At 34.6% G+C, this 21,002-nt stretch overlaps 1 protein-coding gene across 2 annotated transcripts in view; it reads right to left on the bottom strand.

The window, feature by feature from the left end:
* Positions 1–21,002, bottom strand: part of LOC134753874 (serine/threonine-protein kinase Pak) — a 47,912-nt gene that overhangs the window by 11,970 nt on the left and 14,940 nt on the right. For both annotated transcript variants that reach the window (XM_063689831.1, XM_063689830.1), the window contains exons 4-6: positions 2,348–2,519; positions 289–404; positions 94–195 (exon numbers count right to left, since the gene is read on the bottom strand). In XM_063689831.1, coding sequence (XP_063545901.1) covers positions 94–195; positions 289–404; positions 2,348–2,519 — 390 coding nt within the window. The remainder of the gene's footprint in view (positions 1–93; positions 196–288; positions 405–2,347; positions 2,520–21,002) is intronic.

Raw genomic sequence — 21,002 nt, 5'->3', positions numbered from 1 at the left:
ACTAAATAATCACTTCATACTATGAACATCTTAATGCGTCTCGGTTTCTCGTAAAGTTTTGAACACATACAGAGTAAAGAAAACAGTGCATACCGGATGTGCAGTTATGGTAGCATGCGGGACGTGCGGTGGAGACGCCGGCGACGGCACAGGCCGCGGCGGCGGGGCCTCCTCCTCTTCGATTGGTTTCGTATACTGGAACAAATATCATATTTAATTAGAACATTTGCTCAATAACTTTTGAAGTTACATCATTATTTGATATTTAAAATGGCTTAGTAAACTTACTATACTCTTTGTGCGATCGGGTCGAGACGGTGGCGGAGGCGGAGGCTCGGGGTGCTCCGTGTCCGTCGGGGTCGACGACGATGGACTACTGGAAGACACTCGTGACACCGATGACCCTGTGTCAAAGCATAACCTTATTTAACATTCAAATAAGTAATTAAAATGGGTAAGGGACATTTAATACATATAACTCCTCCTTTTTAATACGTATAACGCCTAACAGGTTTCTATTTGGCTTTTGCCATGTTGCGGACTTTCAGTGGTACTAATCTATTCTACTGGTAAGTAGTTTGACGACAGATTTTAAATCATCAACGGCCACCGATGTAAACATAAAGAAAAGATTTCGCAATTTTAAACGATTTTGCCTCAAAAATACCAAAAACGATTTTCAAAGATTCTAGAAACAATATTTTGAATACAATAAAATATATACCTACAACAAAAACCGGACAAGTGCGAGTCGGACTCGCCCACCGAGGGTTCCATACTTTTCAGTATTTTTTGTTATATGGGCAACAAAAATACATCATCTGTGAAAATTTCAACTGTCTAGCTATCACGGTTGATGAGATACAGCCTGGTGAGTGGTGACAGACAGAGGAAGTCTTAGTAAAACGGTCCCGTTTTTACCCTTTGGGTACGGAACCCTAAAAACGGACGAAAGATTGCATAGCATTCCGATGTTTTAAAATTGTTTGTTGACATGACCGGTACGTACTGATATTTTATTTTAGAGGTCGGCAACCTTTTAGCAGCCAAGGGCCACATAGGGGTTATCAAAATTGCAGCGGCCCGCACACTGTTAATAATTCGTGAATTTATTAGAGTATATACTAAAGAAAATTTCCAGATGATAATGTAAAGGCTTTTTGAAAGCGTAAAAAAATCAAGATTTTTGAGTGACCTATTCAAGATACTGATCTTAAGAGGCCGGTGTTGATTTTGGAGCAAAAACGTAAAATTGATAGATTTAGTCGTTGAAATTATACACGTTTTGTTACGTAATATCTAAATAACAAGTACTGGTTTCTATTCTCATCTTGCCTTTTAATAATGAGGTCGCGAGCGTGCGTCACCGGTAATATATGAAATGAAGGGGCAGTTTTTAAAAATTCGTCAAAAAATTATGGTGGTAAATTATACAAATTGATGTATAAGTATAGTTTCAGCAAATGTTGTAGATTGTTTAAGTATCAAAATTACGTTGAAATTAAGTCGATTTTCAGAGAAATTGTCACTTGTTTTGAAGTACTTTCTGGAGAAAATTGAACTAGTTTAACTTTCATTTCCTCGAACTCTGTCATATAACAAAAATGTAATCTGATAAAGGTCAAGTACAGAATATGTGTAATACAAATTTACCATTTTTAGCAGTCCAAACTTTACTAAATTTAAAAATAAGTGCGACAAAATCAGTGCTTTACGCGCGTTTACCTATACGTCCATCAGAAAAAAAAAACATTACTAATTTAGTGTCTCGTTTAAAAAAAAAATCTGATAAAAGGCAAGATAAGAAGACGTGCTAATAGAAACCAGTACTTGTTATTTCAATTAGGTAACAAAAGGTGCATCATGGATCGTCCAGTGAGGTGCAGAAATCATTCAAACAAGGGGGGGTTTTGTCCAAGGACTTCAGTCAGAATGGGCGAACATACTATATGATTATATACAGAAGTTAGTGGACTCTATGCCGTCTCGGTGTACTGCTGTGAGGAAGGCCAGAGGAAATGTTTTATTTAACCGTCTTGTCAGTTCAGCAAAAGCATTCCATTCAAGTGTCAAAATACTTTTGATGTACCTGTAGCGCAAATTATCAATTTTAATTCTGTCTGTTGTTTAATTTTAGTAATCTAAGTGTAAACGTAGCAAATGAAGGGTGAATAAGATATAATCGTAACGTAATGATTAAATATAATATACTCTATTTATAAACATATTGAAAGAGGTGCACCTGTCAAAATATTTTTGATCGCTACTGTATTGCAAAGGCATAAGCCCCCCCCACCCTACCGAAAAGTATTAAGTATTGAGGCGTGTTGGTGTCAGTAGTCAGTACCTGAGTGCGTGGTGTGCATCTGAGCAGAGGTCATGTACTTGGAGGGCGGCGGGTGCGTGGCGGACGCGTCGTACCATTTGAGCACGTCGAGCACGGCCTGCGGATTGCTCTTCTGCTCCTGCTTGCTGATGTTCGACGCCATAAGCAGCCGCGCCCATGCTTCCGGCATTCCCTGCACCGACACATATTACTATTTACTAACGTGTGGAAATATCAGTATCATGGAGTAGATGCCATGCCATGTTCCGCTACGGCATACGGTACAAAGGCTATTTTACTTGTTTTTAGGCTATTTTTTCAAAGAAGTTCCACCACCAGTACAACCGCGATGTGACACCATCAATAGTAGAGCCCGCCTATGTAGAGTGTGCAGCTACTTGGCAGCAACAAGTCGTCGCGTCGGGCTCCCACGTTATTCATAACGATGACATGACACTAACTTGACGAGTCGTTGATAATACACACATAGTTTGTGCCTGTACCTTTTTTTTGTTTTTACACAAACATTTTTTTTGTTAGAATGAGACAATATTTAACAGAAGTTTGGTGAGTTTTATGAATAAGAAAAGTTAGAATATACTATGTTAAATATTTTTGACAATAGAATAAGATGAACCGTTCGTTGTTTGAAGTAGGTGTAGGTACACTGGTACAATTAACTATTTTGGAGAGTTAATTATGATAGATATGGTCCTATGGTCAAAATTACATTCTTAGGTGCAAAATAATCACACAAAAAATCCACGCATGTAACGGAAACACTTGGTACGTACATAACATTCTGTACAACAACAATCAGATAAAAAATGACAAGTCATACCATAAATACAAGCCAGAAAAGTGAAAACATCGCTCACCTTTGAATACCGTAAAATGTGGCTAGTTTGTTCCCCACTTATATTAGGTATATAGTTGTGCTCCAACATTTTACATATAGGTATACATTTAAACGATATCACAGCCTCGTTCAAGTGTTACTTTAAGAGGGGGCTAACGCAAAATTGCATTTTTATATTGAATTTTTACGTCTTAATCTAGGGCAAATGCCATGAAAAAATTGACTAAGAAGCGAGACTATATTTACGAGGGCAGACTGTAATCAGGACCGTAAAAGGTTAAAGTTGGCTTGATACAACAAAATCACGAAAACATGACTAATTTTAATTTATTTTCAATTGTACATATATCGTTACCACAGCAGTAGTGCCGAGGGATTTGGATAGATTCAGTTATTGAGATACTTTTGTCGCAACTTTCTCGCAGCGCGCCATTTCTTTTGCTTCTTTCTAATTCCTGACTACGCGCCCTCTTAAATTGTATATCAACATACTTAATACTTACCACACTATATAAATCATTTTGATAAAATATTTTAAATACACACATTTTACGGTAGGGATACAATACGAGTATAAAATACCTACATGAGCTATTTAATAATGATAACATTATCTTAAATTACACGCTGAAGAGAGTGAAGAGAATAGAGGGCCTAGCCAAGAAGACTAAGAAATAAATATACATAATGTATGGAAATAGTCACGTGCCTTCTCGTAGCATCCGTCATCCCGGTACATGTTTCCTTTGGCGTTCCTCGATGTACGTAATATCATGTTGGCTAAGCCCTCAGAAATGAAATGAAACATGGGTAACACAATATATCTTATATGAAATGATTTGTTGAATTTCATGATTGCACATTCGATACTATTTTTTCGTTTGTATGCAATAGGTACCTGCACTCGCTACAAAATTACATTGCAAACATTATAGTCCAGTCCTGTGTATGGTGTATATTATTTAATCTTCTGTAAAAATAATATATCATAAGAATAGTTTTCATATTTGTTGGAAAAAAAAAACAACACTGGTCGTTGATTACATCTAACTATGGAAGGTCGCTCGTTTTTATTTCTTTAAAGCTCTTTTTTTTCTACGGCTAAATATGGATGGAGTAGTATTTTGTATGTTATGTTGTATGGAGACAGGAGACGGGAGACGGCCGCTACGAGTATATGACGGCACCGCTAACGCTATCCTAGGAAACCAGAGCTTTACTTCTGCGAAAGTGATGGCATAAGAGATGCCATCTTGGCAGAAAAAAGTTATATTTGTGATAAATAATTATTCGTTTGCTTGCATAGATGTGGCGACTGCGTATGGGTATATATATTTGTTACAAAATCTACGTAATAATGCTTACAGAAAGACATTAGATCTATAAACAAACATATGCAAACCGCAAATGCAGATGTAATTAGTTAGGTACTTTTAGTGAGACATGATTACGAAAAGAAGCATAACACAAAAATAAGCAAAGAGCATCATTGAGGTTCATCTTGCATTCAATCAGTAGTGGTTGGTTATGAATAGCGGCATACCCGTAATTGTCGCATGCAAAACTCGAATGATGTGCTATCTGGATGCATTACAAACTGGAACGTGCAAGGAACTAGGATGTTTGTGGCTTTTCCGGCCTGATTACCACCTACGCTCCGTTTAGATATACAATAGACCTTAGTTTGGAATTCTTAAACTCGGTTTAACGCGAAAAATGTGACAACTGACATAACTATACTAATATATGTAAAACGAGCTCTATGTTCAGTACCTTTTTACGGCAAAAGTAGTGAAGCGATTCGAGAGCCAGTGATTCCACACATTACAACCGGCCTGTGCGCACTGATGGTCTGAGCCGTGCATAAGCATCTACACTATCTACATTTTATACGTACGGTGAAATAATTTGACGAAATATGTAATTGAATAACACTATCGGCTATATTGACGAAGAGTAAATATGAGACGATAACCGCTTAACCGCCCCCTCCTACAGATTGTTGTTTTTAACTTACGTTTAAGTGTTTAAACGTGACACATGAATATTTCTACAATATTTTACATATAATTTTACATCAATCAAGGTACAGGAATTCTTAAAAGTTAACCAAAATTATCAATAATGTTACAACAACTATAACTATTTTGATAACTTAAGGTTCTGTTAATCTTACATTTCCATTATTGTAAAATCTCAAGGAATACACTAGAAATTAAATTACTGAACAATTTTGTAAGGAAATAGGATATTATAGATTTTTTTTAAGAAAACTTTAATAATAGGCTTGATGACAATTCGTTATTAATGGTATCAATCGATCAGGTTTGTTTTTGGGATCAATTGTATATATGGGATCCATTACATTAAAGCAATACAAAAGTCAGAAATGATAGTAAAAGTCCGACAGTCGTACTTAACTCGCGAAACGCTCCTAATAAAACGATAAGTGAACGTGACGTCACGGTCACTGAAAGCCCCTCTTGAATGTATGGAAAATAAGTAAAATTGCGATTTTGTCGGTGAAATATTGCGTTTATGCATATAGTTGCCATACAATCTTTTTTTAGATAAAATGCAAGGAATCGAATGGTATCTTTATTCCTTTTTGGAAATTTAAAATAACCTTAAGTTTTGAAACTTTTAGATCCTGTATTTTTTTATCATTTCCATATATTGAAATAATTTATTTCCATATATTATTTTAATATCCACATTATTGTGATAAATTGCTCATTGGCTATCTATTTTACTAGATTTTGTTATAAAATTCAACATGTGTCATCATCCCTAATATGTTCAACCTTTACTCGTATTGGAGAGGTTTAGCATGGCCGATTTTTATGAAAATGTAGGGCATTTCAATTATGCATAAAATACTGAAAAATACTGAATACGTGTTATGTTAAGAGTTATTTTATATAAACGTAGAAGTTACGTTCAAATTTATGGAAATACATGAACCTGCTACGTATAATTTACACATCAAGAATAATCAAGAAGCATGCCAAATTCCAAAATTTAAATAAGTGAAACCAGCAAATGCATTGATGCGAGCGTTGGTCAAGAAATTTAAATGCAGTGTGATACTACCCAAGTCAATTTTAATATGTAATTAAAAATAAGTATGAAAAATTATTTATCTGTTTTGCCATAAAATATAAACCTCATATAATTGAGAGCCGTCAGGTAGCAAATTCACAGCATTATCACCACGATATCTCCATACACACTAAAAACAGATTTACTTACCTAAATTATATATTTACCTAGACTGCGATATTCCTTATGTTATACTACATACATATCACTTAAGGACGACGTAAATATAACATTTAAAAGTTTCGCGTTTTGATCACATTCAAACATATTTGAATGAAACGGGGTCTATCGCCCCTGTGTCGAAACGTCACAAATAAAGGTAACAAAGTAAATTCGCAATAGACCCGGTTTTATATAGGTTTTAATAAACGACGTAAATAAACTAATATAGACAAACAACAGCTAAAGCGGATAATTGCAACGCACGAAAGTGTAAACACCTACATTATGTATGAAACACCGTAACCAGTGTACATTTTGTATGTACACGAAACTATTTCATGTACATCAGCCGCCGCTTTATGCCAAAGTTGGAAACGTGATTTAGAGCGACCAAGTATAGGTTTACGAGTAAGAATAAATAGTACAAACAAAATAAGTTAAATAAGTTTCTGTCAAATTGTATTTGAAACACACTTATTTATTTCGTACAGACTGTACAAGTAGGTGTTGGAGCTGTCAATTGCCGTTGATCAAATGAGCTCAATCTCGAGGGCGAGGGCTCTACTCTACTCTAGTAATGACCACCAAATACTTTCACTAACCATATTGACACATGTCAATGAATTGACTAACACAAGTATACAATACAAACATACATTAATTCCTCGTCCTTAATTTACACGAGAATGATAGCAAACTTGACCTGACAGCTAATTTAAATAGAAGAGACCGCGAATTGAACCGCCGTTCTGTCGTTTTTTTTTCATTCCCTTTTTTTCCGAAGTGCATACTTACTGCACTTAGGTACTTCCCTCGCTATTAGAAATCGATTTGCTTGTTAGTTATTTATTTTGTTACAAGTACATAAGTACGTACATAGTTAATAAGTGGATCTAATTTAGCTTACAAGATTTACAACCATATTACAATCATACAAACAAACAAAAATTCCTTGATATCTTTGCGGAAAAAATACATCTTGTTATAAAAAAATAATAGCTGAATCCAGATTTAGCGCTTATATTTTCAGGTAATATTCTCTTAATATGAAACTTGGAAGAATATGAATTCCACTTTTGTCTATACATTTGTACACGTTCTACCCCAAAATCAACATTTCACTCGACTGCGACTTAAACAGAAAGTAGGGTTATGGGTTTAAATACTGAAAATTAGTACACCTTGTAGGTCAGGATACTGGACGGATTTTTAAAATGACATATCCGTAGATTCCTCTTGCCCTTCACAACCTGCTTACACTTGTTTTTTTAGGTTTAAGATTCTTTATTCTCACTAAGAATTTGACAATTCACTTACATGAGAACTTAAAACTACACAAATACATTTATTTTGCATGAAATTAGCGAAAGAACTAATAACATCAATACAGCCGCCTTGAGAGGACGCCGAATAGTAAATGATATTTTTACTTCTAGCGCCTAAACTATTGAGTGAATTTCAATAAAATAGACACCAGTAGATCCATAATTGGTACACGAGTGCTATGCAATACAAATTTACTAAAATAAATGGAGGAAAAATGTTTAAGACTTAAAAATGTGACTGCAAAAACAGATTTTCGGTCTTAAATGGGGTTTAAACAATAGTGACAGTAATGAAATTTGACACCTTAAATTTCAGGGATCCCTGTTTGCGTGTCATAAAATTGGAGCTTCGGGGACCACGGGGATCAAACGCCATCTTGAAAAGTATAAGTTTTTTTGGTTTTTTAGGTTTTTCTCGGAATATCTGGGTTTAATGTGAATACTGTGTATGGCGAAACAAAAGCTTATTAAGTTCTACATGAAAAAGGTATAAAACACCATGTCCCTAAAACGGAGCTTTCTTCTAGAAATATGGCTCAGAAGTCAAAAGGTTATACTTAATCATCTACAAAAATTTTATTTTAAGACGGGTCAGAAAAAAATACTTATTTAATTTTTTTACCAATTTTTGGAACACAAAAACATTATCTACCCAACCACGAATAAAAAAAAATGTGTGGAAACTTGTAAGCTTCCCTTGTAACTTGTAAGCCCTATTTCTAGAAAAAGGCTTCGTTTTTGGGACATGGTGTTGTATAACTTTTTAGTGTGGAATTTAATAAGCTTTCGTTTCGCCATACACAGTATTCACATTAAACCCAGATATTCCGAGAAAAACAGAAAAACTAAAAAAGACATATACTTTTCAAGACGGCGTCTGATCCCCGTGGTCCCCGAAGCTCCAATTTTATGACACGCAAACAGGGATCCCTGAAATTCTAGGTGTCAAATGTCATTACTGTCACTATTGTTTAAACCCCATTTAAGACCTAAAATCTGTTTTTGCAGTGACATTTTTAAGTCCTAAACAATTTTCCTCTATTTATTTTAGTAAATTTGTACTGCATAGCACTCGTGTACCAATTATGGATCTACTGATGTCTATTTCATTGAAATCCACTCAATAGTTTAGGCGCTAGGAGTAAAAATATGATTTAATATGCGGCGTCCTCTCAAGGCGGCTGTATTGATTTTTGTTTAATAAAACAAGTATAAATAGGTTGTGTAGGGCAAGAGGAATCTACCGATATGTCATTTTAAAAAATCCGTCCAGTATCCTGACCTACAGGGTGTACTGATTTTCAGTATTTAAACCCATAACCCTACTTTCTGTTTAAGTCGCAGTCGAGTAAAATGTTGATATTGGGGTAGAACGTGTACAAATGTATAGACAAAAGTGGAATTCATATTCCTCCTAGTTTCATATTAAGAGAATATCCCCTGAAAGAAGCGCTAAATCTGGATTCAGCTATTATTTTCTATAACAAGATGTACTTTTTCCGCAAAGATATCCGGGACTTTCTTGTGTAGAATTTGATAAGCTTTAATTTGCCTTACACCATATTTTCATAGAGAACGTATATTTAGAGTAAAACGCAAATTTCTCCAGGATGGTACACATTTCCCAAGATGGCTGCGATTCCTCGAGGTCCCCAAATGTCAAATAGTGTGGACATGAAAAAGAGACCTTTAATTAACATACATACCAAATTTCATAACTTTGGAAGGATTTCGAGGTTATACAATCTGATTGTGCTATTAATCATAATCATAGTTAGTTATATCATTCTGAAGTCTGAATTAAACGATATTTTTAATTTATTTATTTTTTATTAAAAAGATGAAAGAAAGTGACAGTGACACTAAGAAAAAAAATGTAATCAGAATTAACATTGTAGCACACAAAGCTGAGTCAACTCTGATGTAGTATCACACTGCGCATGCGCAATATCTCAAAAACGTCTCCGCCCTATTGGATGCCTGCATACTTGCATAGGCATCCAACTCTTTAAGCATGTCGCCATTAGCCATGGACATTTTTTGTTTGTCCAGTTGTTTGCTGATACATTTAAATAGAGAAGTGAAATCAAGGAAATGTAATGCATAAGCTATATACTACTATAATATGTTAACACAATATGCTATTACTTACTGTTATAGGCAGCTTGAAACAAAAGCGATAATCATGGCACTCCATCCATAGTTTATTTTTATTCGATAATTAAATATCTAAATACATTATGTACATTTCTAAACTGTGTACCTACTCTACAAGAATATGTAAGTTTCTATCTAAACAAATTCCTCAATGATTCAATTAATATTGTGAAGTTAATTTACGTAGTAGTTAAGAAAAAACAACAAAGAAAAGGAGTCATATCCATTGGCATTTCCATATCACTGAATTAATTACGGTTGAGAGGATTACGTAAATAACATACTTATACGTTGTAGATTTAAAATACACAGTATCTTTTTTTCTTTATTGTTCCAAGGCAAATAACGAAAAAGTGTTCTAAGTCGGGTCCGTTTTAGTGTTATTATTTGTTTTTGCATTGATAAACCTATTGGTAATCAATTAGTTTATTCAATATTTATTGTACGTAGCTATTTATTATTTTTTCAACACACTTGCTCGAAAAACATCTTATTTCATGCAGGTGTACTGAAGGACAAAGGCCTATATTGTTCCCGCGTAAGTTATGGATTCTGAAAAAAAAGCTATAACTCACGAGTAAGGCTTTTTTTTTAAATTATGTCACTAATTCATACGAACCAAGTGAGTATAAACAAAGAGGATATAATATTAGAGACCGTACTGTCATAGTAAATTTTGTAACCACAGTAAATTCACTGCCATCTATCGACACACTTTAAAACTAAAAATGAAGATTTATAAAAATACGATAAAATGTATTTAAATATGGATAAATGCTTTTTTTTTATTGCATTAATTATTTTTATGATTTTGACCCATGTTCTTTCACTGATATGCGTTAAAATTGTTAAATAACAAACGAAACCGTCAACGCCCTCTATACGAGAGTAGGCCAAAGGTACTGGTGCCATCTGATCGAGAGTCAAATTTTCGTGTTTATCGAGGCACGTTTTTTCCTTAGACTGTATCCATCTATTACGAAGTTATATCTATCTTTGGTATAAATGAGTATACTTTGAAAATACTGACGTTTACAATATTTTTTATGTTTTTGCTTAAAAATATTTAATTTGATTAATTTAATAGCAGTTTCAAATTATTTTATACATTTTTCAATTGTGGCTGAATGCCGATGGGTCTGTGCCTCCGATGCCTAAACCAAAGAGTAAACTAAGTATAAATAATAGGTAAAGAGAGCCCTCTTGAAGCATTTTATGGAAACTGATTTGAAAGCGCCATCTTTGATTTTATTCTGAAACTAAGTATATATGTGTGCGTGCATAACTACATATGCATCCATACGTGTACTTTTGTTCCACATAATATTATCTAGTTTACAAGTCCATTTTTTGTTTGTAACAAAAAACTTTTATTGATTGCTCTTGCAATTTTTTTTGTTTGATATATTTATCAAACAAAAAAAAATTCTTGTAAACCGCCCAAGTAGACCTAATATTATGTAAAAAAAGATTTTAAAGAGTGGAATGAATATAACAAAACCATAATAGTAAAGTAAGTATTTTTATTGCTTTCAATTTGGTATACAAAGATAGTATCTAATAAGAGCAGGTGTATATGTAAGTACCAAGTAAGTTGAATCCACCGCTTGCAGCTTCCGACTAATCCATTTTCTTGGAATAATAATCGTCACATTAGGGGAATTTCGGGTAATTATATCGCCACGCCACGCTCTGTAGCTCCGTACACAGTTTGCTCCAAATATTATTTAAAATAAACACATGTAATGTTTGATGTCTTGATTCGGGTCCTTCTTGGGGCTGATGAATTTCACGCATAGGTCGTATGTTTTGTCTACGCACGATGCACTCTATCTCGTCTTACTTAGCGGAATCAAATTGCACAAATCTTTGCAGTGTCATCGGACAAGTTTGTCGTAAACAAAATTAAAATAGGTCATTTTAAAGGTCTTTATTATCGCTAGCCTTTTCATCGCTGATTGCAATGAGCGCCTCGGATGGTATTTTCTTCTTACCTTCGAGGATATCTAGGCCTCCCGGCATTGCCTTGAGCACCGTTAAACATGTACACCTCCAGGTTTTGTAACATTAGAACTATTGGGTTTCTAATTACCCTATTTGAATTTTGCTCGTGTTGTGCTGCTTGCTTGTTTGCTCCGATTTTACTCTACTCTGCTATTCACTTTAAAGATATTAGTAAATAAAATAATAAGTTCATATCAATAATATCTCTGTTTACGATATTATTATTTTCTGACAGCATATATATAAATAACAGTTGCAAACTTTTTAATGTTGTATTCATGCCTTTAAATTGTATCAATTTTATAGTGACATCTGGTGACGTAGTTTGCATAATCGGAAGTCTCCTTTACGCAATTTTTCTTTCATTCTTTCAAATCTACGCCATCATCCTCCGTCTTTAATGACGTTAACTATACTCCTAGTGTCCCCCCCAAAGAATATAATACTCACTAGGAGAAGAACCATAGACATAGTATATACAACTAGACATGAAACCGAGCGACCAGGGGTAAGAGAAAGATATATTGTGACGTCATAATATAGGGTTACCATGGTCACAACAAAATACCCTAAAATGTGACTACATTTTAGGGTATTTTTTTGCGACTGGAAAACGTTGCAAACATGTACTCTAATTACGTAATGAGCGAGTCGCTATTTTGACTCACTAACTTACTAGTACCTATAGCAAGCGAAATCGCGAATGTAGTCGCAACCGGTCAATTTTGGTTATTCCCACTAGTTACCACCAAGTTGTTATCAGCGGTAACACTGGTAACTACTGGTAATTTGTTTCCCACCTTTTACCAGTGGTAACTACTGGGTTTTTTTTTCAGTAGGTACCAGTATTTTAAGGACCAGCCATACTCTATGCAGTAAATGAATTTATACGACTATTTCGTAAATATTGGTAAGAACCTCACTCAGCAGACTAATCTGTCAGTTGATGAGCAAAACACTTATTTGCAAAATTTATCGTCTCAGCCGAATTCATTTGTTCTACTTGATGTTGACTATAAAGAGGTATATAGTACACTAATGAATCTAAAATCCGATAGTGCTCCTGGCTGGGACAATATCCCTACAAAGTTTCTAAAAATGGCAAATGCAGAAATTGTCCCCGTATTAACACATTTTATAAACATTTGTTTCGAGAAAGGAATATTTCCTACTCTACTCAAACAGGCAGTTATCACGCCAGTTTACAAGGGAGGGAGCAGAGACGATATTAGTAATTACAGACCCATATCGGTGCTACCAGCAATCTCCAAAGTTGTTGAAAAATTGCTTAATTCCAGATTAATAGCTTACCTAAACCAATTTGATATCCTATCAAACACTCAATTTGGTTTTAGGCAACGTAAATCAACCGAAGATGCGGTAGCAGCGTTAACCTCACTAGTAGTAGAGCAATTAGATAACCGGCAAAAGTGTATGTCCGTATTCCTAGACTTGAAAAAAGCTTTCGATACCGTTTCTGTTCCCATCCTTGTACATAAACTAGAAAAAATTGGAATAAGAGGAACTCCGCTTCTTTTACTTAAGGACTACCTGTCTGATAGAAAACAAAAAGTAAAACTAGAAAACTGTACAGGGGGGCTTAAGGAAATCACTTACGGCGTACCGCAGGGAAGCGTTCTTGGTCCAACCTTATTCCTAGTTTACATAAATGATCTCTGCGGTATGCAAATCACTAATGCTAAAATCTTCTCGTATGCCGACGACACCGCTGTCGTTTTTACAGGGGCGACTTGGGATGAAGTTAGAGTTCACGCTGAGCAAGGATTACGACAAATCCAGAAATGGTTGCATAATAATATACTAACGCTTAACACAGCAAAAACAAACTATGTTTGCTTTAGTATTTCTAACAACACACAACCTAGCAGTAATTTTACTATTAAAATACATATTTGCGAAGATACGCTGACCTCTGGAATATGTAGTTGTAGCTGTCCAATCATCCAAAAAGTTGCACAAGCCAAATACCTAGGAGTTTTCATGGATCAGCGGCTCTCTTGGTACCCACACCTTGAATATGTCTCCTCACGAATAAGAAAATTAATCTGGATCTTTAAAAGTTTAAGATATGTGGTGCCAAGGGGAGTGGATGAATCTAGAGACTCTGCCAAAGATTTACTCAAAGAGATATATATTGCTTTGGTACAGTCCGTCATAATTTACTGTATACCTATCTGGGGAGGCGCAGCCAAAACGCGTTTCTTACAACTGGAACGTGCACAGCGCAGCCTATTAAAGGTCATGTATTTTAAGAAAAAAAGATTTCCCACTAAAAAACTATATAGTATGACAAAACTTCTTTCCATAAGAAGATTGTTTATTCTTTACATAGTTCTGAAAAAACATAACTTATTACCATATGATAACACTTGCACACAAAGAAGACGAATGTATAAAGTTGCTACTGTACCTCAAAATAATACTAAATTTGCAAAACGGCATTACGTAGCATTATCTGCACACTTATATAACTTCTTTAACAAACACCTTAATATTCACAGTAAAAACTATTATGAGTGCAAAAAGATTATACCGGCTTGGCTTTTAACACAGACATATGAGGAAACAGAAGAATTGCTCATTTGACTAACCTATTGAACATAAAATACACACAGCCGTACAAAAAATTTTCACACCCACACACACACACACACACACACACACACACACACACACACACACACACACACACGAGGGATTTTACATCTGTTTATTTTTCTAATTATATGTACATACCTTTTGCATGTCTTGTATAAAGCTTCTCAGCATTATTATTGTAACATTTGTAACTGTAAGTAAATCTTAATGTAATATTTACCTAGCATAAATACCTACTCATAAATGTAGCACGCGCTATTGTTAATATTCTCCAGATAAGGAAGGGCGGTACCTCCTGGCACAGGCTTTTAAAGCTTAAAAGGAGGTTCCAACCACTAATTTTTAAGATGATGAGATTGTTAAAGAAAATAAACATTTTTGATTTTTGATTTTTTTTTTGATTTTTGATTTATACCAATGCCGAAATCGCGAAAAAAAAAATCGCTGTTTCATACATTCCAGCTGATGTGATGTCACCGATTTGTATGGGACAGCCAATTTCTTTTCCTATAATAAAAGTTGTTTAGTGTGACCTATAAAGTCGTTGCGCAGAGTATGGCTGGTCCCTACAATTTCAACTTGTATATGAATTTTTCGACAAAAAATAAAATAATGTGGCTCAGGGAGTTGACGTGAGATTAGGTGGTTGTTGGAATAAAAGGATAATTTAACAAAACAGGTAATTTATTTATTGTCTAAATGTCTAAAGTGAACTTTCAGCCAGGTATAAGGTGTGCTGAATGTGGAACACCCTCTTTGCAGCCCTATGATAGATAGTATTCTTAGGATCGGCGAACCACACCAAAAGGAGAGCTAACCAAAAAATCACAGCTTAGGTTAGGTTAGTATTTGTGAAGCATCCAGTTTGTTTTTCCAGATCCCGCAATCCATTGTTTAAGTATTTCATCTTCCGTCGGAAAGCTGGAAATAAATCAAATAGCTTGAAACGCCCGAAATATAGGGTAATTGCAGGGGACTTTTTTTTCTATTTGTTTGCAACCCTAAATAAAATACTACTGAATTTGACCGGTTTACGTAACCAAACTTTCTGTTTTATTTTTAGCAATAATTTACTGATTTAATGATGTAACTCAGTAACTTGGTTCCTGTGAGATTTGAGAAAGAAATACATGATCAAAATACGAAAAACTTGTACTTACGCATGAAATGTTACATCCGCTTCTGTTCGCAAACTATTACTTTTGCAGGCAACCACTGAACACCCCGCCATGTTAAGTGTACTTAAAAACACTGTTACACATCCGTTAAATAGTTAATAATCACGATTATTTACTTTATAATAAGAAAACCACGTTTTTTGTTAGCACTCTTGACAATATGATTGACAGTTTTATGTATGGCAGCATGATGACAGCATAATTCTATTGCGGGATTTTTTTCTCCTTCACTCTTATAAATTTCGGTATTTCGCCATCGCCTCCTACCTATGCTGCCATAACCCGACCATGAAAAAAAACCCGGTCGGTGATAAGGACAAAGCATGGCACTATTTTCTCTTACCTCTTATAGGAATCGCAATAAGACTATCTTACTCTATCATAGAGTGTCAGGCCCTTGAGAAGAACGATAACTCCATATAAAAAATGTTTCTTTCAAAAGTTCGTTTATACTAGTGGCGCTCTGGTTGTATAGCATAAACTAAAATCGACAACCCGTTTAGCCTAGCGGGTATTAGCAGTAATCAAATTCAGGTAGCTAATCAATAGCTAATGCTCCTGGGTTCAATCCCAGCGAGGGAATTTTTTTTTTTTCTTTCTTTTTTCTTTTTGTTAGGGTTAATTTATTTCTCAAATAAATAAATATGTGAAGAGATAATGATTTTTATTATAAAAGTATTGAGTATATTTGGAACATATGATATGATGACACACCACAATTGCAGCTCATGCAAATTGTGATCATATCACATCTATCAGTCCAAAACAAAATAAATACATTGATTATGGCAAATGGCAACTAAAGTTGTTATTACATCTATCCGGTTATGGGACATTTTCTACTCCACAGCTCAGCGCAGCGGTCTTAAGCTTTTTCAAAGCGGATTTAAGCTTTTTCAAAGACATTATATAAGACGGTCCAGGGTTATACTATCATCTCACGCTCAAGCCATCTGTTGATTTACTCTCTAAAACAAAACAGTCGCAAATTCTCAATATTACCTAACTTCCTTATAACTAACCTCGCTTAAAATTGCTACCAGGGGTCTAAATTTGCTAGCATTGAGCTTAAACAATGTGAGGTTTTGCATCTATCATGCATCTATGATGAACTATGATTTTAAATTTCGGACGCAATATAGCGTCCGCGAGACTTAAAGTGATAGTACGATTAAATTATTATATTAGAATTAGGCAATAAGTAGTACGCTTTTTTTTTTAAGATTTATATATTTCTTACCTTGAAATAAGTATTGTTTCCGGTTTATTACTACAACGGTTTAAATTTAACCGAGTCTGTGCGAGGACGCATTTCGCATACGTTGCTCGCGCATATGATTAGTATTAATTTTTAAAACTACTAAATAAAAATATTTTAAGCAAATAAATCGTTACTTAGACGTTTTATATGAAAACTTTGATTCATTGATTTTTTTGCGTTCATTGACTTTAATGACAGCATTGACATTAAAGATTTTATCGATGTTCTTAGTTCTTACCAAGCAGACCCAAGCCCAAGAGGCACGTCAACCCTCTGTAGATTTTATAAACATAGACAAATACAAACTGAAATAGATAATAATTTATATCAAAAATAAATAATAATTTACATATAGGTAGTAGTGTGACCACTTTATAAATACAAATCAAAATCTTTGATAAAATAATTTGATTTGTTCCCGGACTTGTATAGACGAAGCTCAAAGTTGCTGTTGTAAAATATTTTTATGTTAATTACTGGCAACTTTTTCTGCTCTTTGAGAACGGACAACGCATAGAAGCTTTTGGCGGTTCATATATTACTTTTCTTGATGGACTTGAGGGCGGTGTTGCCCGTAGCCAATGTCACGTAAAAGGGTAGGAACAAAATAAATGCTCTTAGAGCACGACGCTGTTCGGTGGTTGTTGTAGTTGTCTCGTAAAACCGATAGCTGGATTTTACGAGAAGCACGTGGACTACCGGCCGTTGACTCCAAAATGGTGGTTAAACACGCTTTGAGATTAATTCTCCATTCACTGCACACTACCACATTAGATTATTGTATAATAAAGCTATCGATATTAGATATTACACTTTAAACAATATTAATGAGCAAAAAACAAAGGAATTAATCACGAGGCTACTATCAAGATGGCGTTCGAACCGGAAGTCCTTCATATATTTCTAAGGAGGCCTTGGTGCCCCCCCCCCCTGGCCTAAACTGCCAAAACATTTCAAAATGGCGGACGAATGTTTGAAATGTCACCGTATTTAAGAATAATTTTGCTTAAAATTTAGTTTTTTCTTCGCAAGTGTGATGAAAAACATTGTGTGTAACTCCGGGGGTAAGAATATTGGTGCGGGTAACAATATTTCACTTACCCCCCACGTTGCACAATGTACTATTACAGTACATATGGTGCTACTTTCTCGCACTAGTGTGTCAAATAGCACTTTTCGTGCATATGTCGAAAGTTTAAAGGGCCATATGTACTGTAAAACGTTGTACGATACACGTGCGAATAGGTAATTCGCAACTCGTGTCGATTTAAAACACTCCCTGCGGTCGTGTTTTAATTTATCGCCACTCGTTTCGAATTTCCTCTTTTCCGCACTTGTATCGTAAATAACTATTACCACACCAGCTCGTAAAAACTCTCTTGGTACTTCAAAAACTGATAAGAAAGTTGCATTTTATCCACATGTGCGGCAAAGTAATCTGATGCAAATTTCGAGTGGTTTGCTCGTGTTGGCTGATAGAATTGACTTAAGTGGTGATTTTAAATGATAAATATTTAATAACGTTCATTTGAAGTTGATTTGTAATGTTTTACAAAAAAAAATTTTCTCACGTTGGTGTGGTGAACAATTTTGTGTTTCATTCCACTTTTTGAACCTTTCGCTTGCTCGGATATCATAGTTCGCACGACGGGTTAAACAACAACTTTTTCACCTTGTAAAACAAATAACTATTGGCGCACTTAATGCCGTTCCATCGGTTTGCCGCTATCAGTGTCACATTTCGCAAGAAAAAACGGGAAATCCCATGCGCGCCAAGTGTCAATTTTGATCGAATAATGTCGATTTTTATTTACGTTGCCTTACATTATCGAAATTCGAAAGCGGTCAAATTACTATTTAGTTAAGAATGTTTTGCAATATTATATTATATTGTTAATTTAATATAATATTGCAAAACATACAATATCAATGCATTTTTATTGAATGCTATCATAAAATATTGAAAAATATCATATTAATAACATTGTATAATATCTCTAATAAACATATGTATAAATAATAAAACTTTTGTCAAAATTACAATTAAAATAAATGAAATAGTCATGACGATAAAAAAAATTAAAATAAGTCAACATAATTATTATATTCATTCGTATATTTTTTCGAAAAATTCAGTTAAGGAATAGAAAGGTCTACTGATTAAAAATTATTTTAAATTCTGTTAAATCTAATTTGAACCTTAAATCGGAATGCTAAAGTTGAAATTCTATTGGTGCCTATGTGGTCGATCATCGTACTAACGTATGCGGAGTGAAATCTGGACAAAGTTCAATGTCGTATTAAATAAAAACAACATGGTTATTTTTCATAAATTTTCATGTATTTTATTTAATAATGTATTTAACAATGTTAAATGCAAGACAAAGTTTACTCAAATGCGAGATTTTTAACGGAAGTTGTGGTACTTCAAAGCCATCGGTGTCGCAAACACAAATGTTGGCATTTTTTTAGTTAAAATTGTATCTTCCGAAGGAAAACTTTTTTAGCAAACTACGTATGCTCGACATATTTCACATTCTCGTCCGTTGGACCATAGGTGTTCTCAAAATAATAGTAACCTACCCAAAAAAAATCCATTTTAAGTGACATATGATTAGTCCCCCATAAATCCCATTACGCAAAAACAGCTGTTTTTTACACATTTTGGTCGGTATGACGTACCCACATTTTCAAAGTTATTAATTTTTATTTTAGGATACGGTGACCTTAACTTTTCTTGAATGTTTGCCGATGCCCATATCTTCAAGATATTTTTAAACAGTTTTACTGCCACATTTGAATAATCTCATGACCTCTCTATAAGATTTTGTGACTCAGCGGGCCGTCATTTTTTCAATCGATCTCTCCCAGGAAACTAACTAATGCTGGAAGGTTTACCTGAACCAGACTTTATAGCCGTAGTTTTTTTAAAGAAGAAGGATGTAGAAATATTATAAACATATCGTCACTTCTAACTCGCTTCCACAAAATGTTCCACTATCTTCGCTTTCGTCCATAGGGAAATAGTACTGGAGAAATTACATACAGTTTAGCTAAGGTGTTCTTCTAGATTGACCACAATTTCAAGAGAAAGAATCCAATGCCCGTGAAACTTACCGGATTAATTGACAGATATATAGAATATCAATTGGCAGTTTGATATAATTTCAGTTTAATTTTTTTGTTTACTTTTTACATGTTCAAAACTTTAACCAGATTTCACTCCGCAAACGTTATGCCTGGAAAAGGGTCAAGAGCCACCGATTTGACCCCCATATGTGTTCAGTGAAATTTAATGATTACAGAGAAATCATCAGATTTTTCTTATGGTCCTCACAGTCACTGGCCTTCGTTTGATCCATATTGGACGCAACACTATGTATATTTAAGATGGAAGGTCAAAAAATTGCAAATATGGGCCAAACCTTAAATCACAATGACCAGAATTTGAAGTTCCTGGTTTTATATTTGTTGTTGTTACAAAATGGCCAGTGTTTCAATTACCTTAACCTAATAGGTACAAAGGACTTCAAAACAACTCAACTGACGTCAGATTTAAGGATAATTTCTGATAGGGTTAGGAATGAACGTATATACCCCTTTACCCATTCGAAATATACCCCTTTAGTATGAATTTGTTTTAAGGTTATAGTCCGGTTTTTTTAGATTAGAAATTTTATAACCTCAAAAGTAGTGCCAACTTTTTCCCCCAAAATTAAATCTGAGTAATTATGCACTGAATTATAGTGTCGTTTACATACTATTGTACCGTAATATTAAACATCATAGGAACCCTAGCATTTCGGAAGAAAAAGTTAATTACCACTACTTTTGATGTTGGAAAAATTCTCGGTGCGGCTGCGGGTCATGGATTAAATTAAAACCGCAGTCCGTTTATCTCCACCTCTTTCACTTTTGCAACATTCTAATGACGAGAAGGAGGTAAGGCGAATTTAGGAAAAAGAGTTCGCAGTAGATCCCTCAACAACTTTCCTTCAGCAAGTTTTTG

The sequence above is a fragment of the Cydia strobilella genome, chromosome Z, assembly GCF_947568885.1.
Source record: "Cydia strobilella chromosome Z, ilCydStro3.1, whole genome shotgun sequence".
NCBI lineage: Eukaryota > Metazoa > Arthropoda > Insecta > Lepidoptera > Tortricidae > Cydia > Cydia strobilella.
This window is presented reverse-complemented; position numbering and strand designations above follow the sequence as displayed.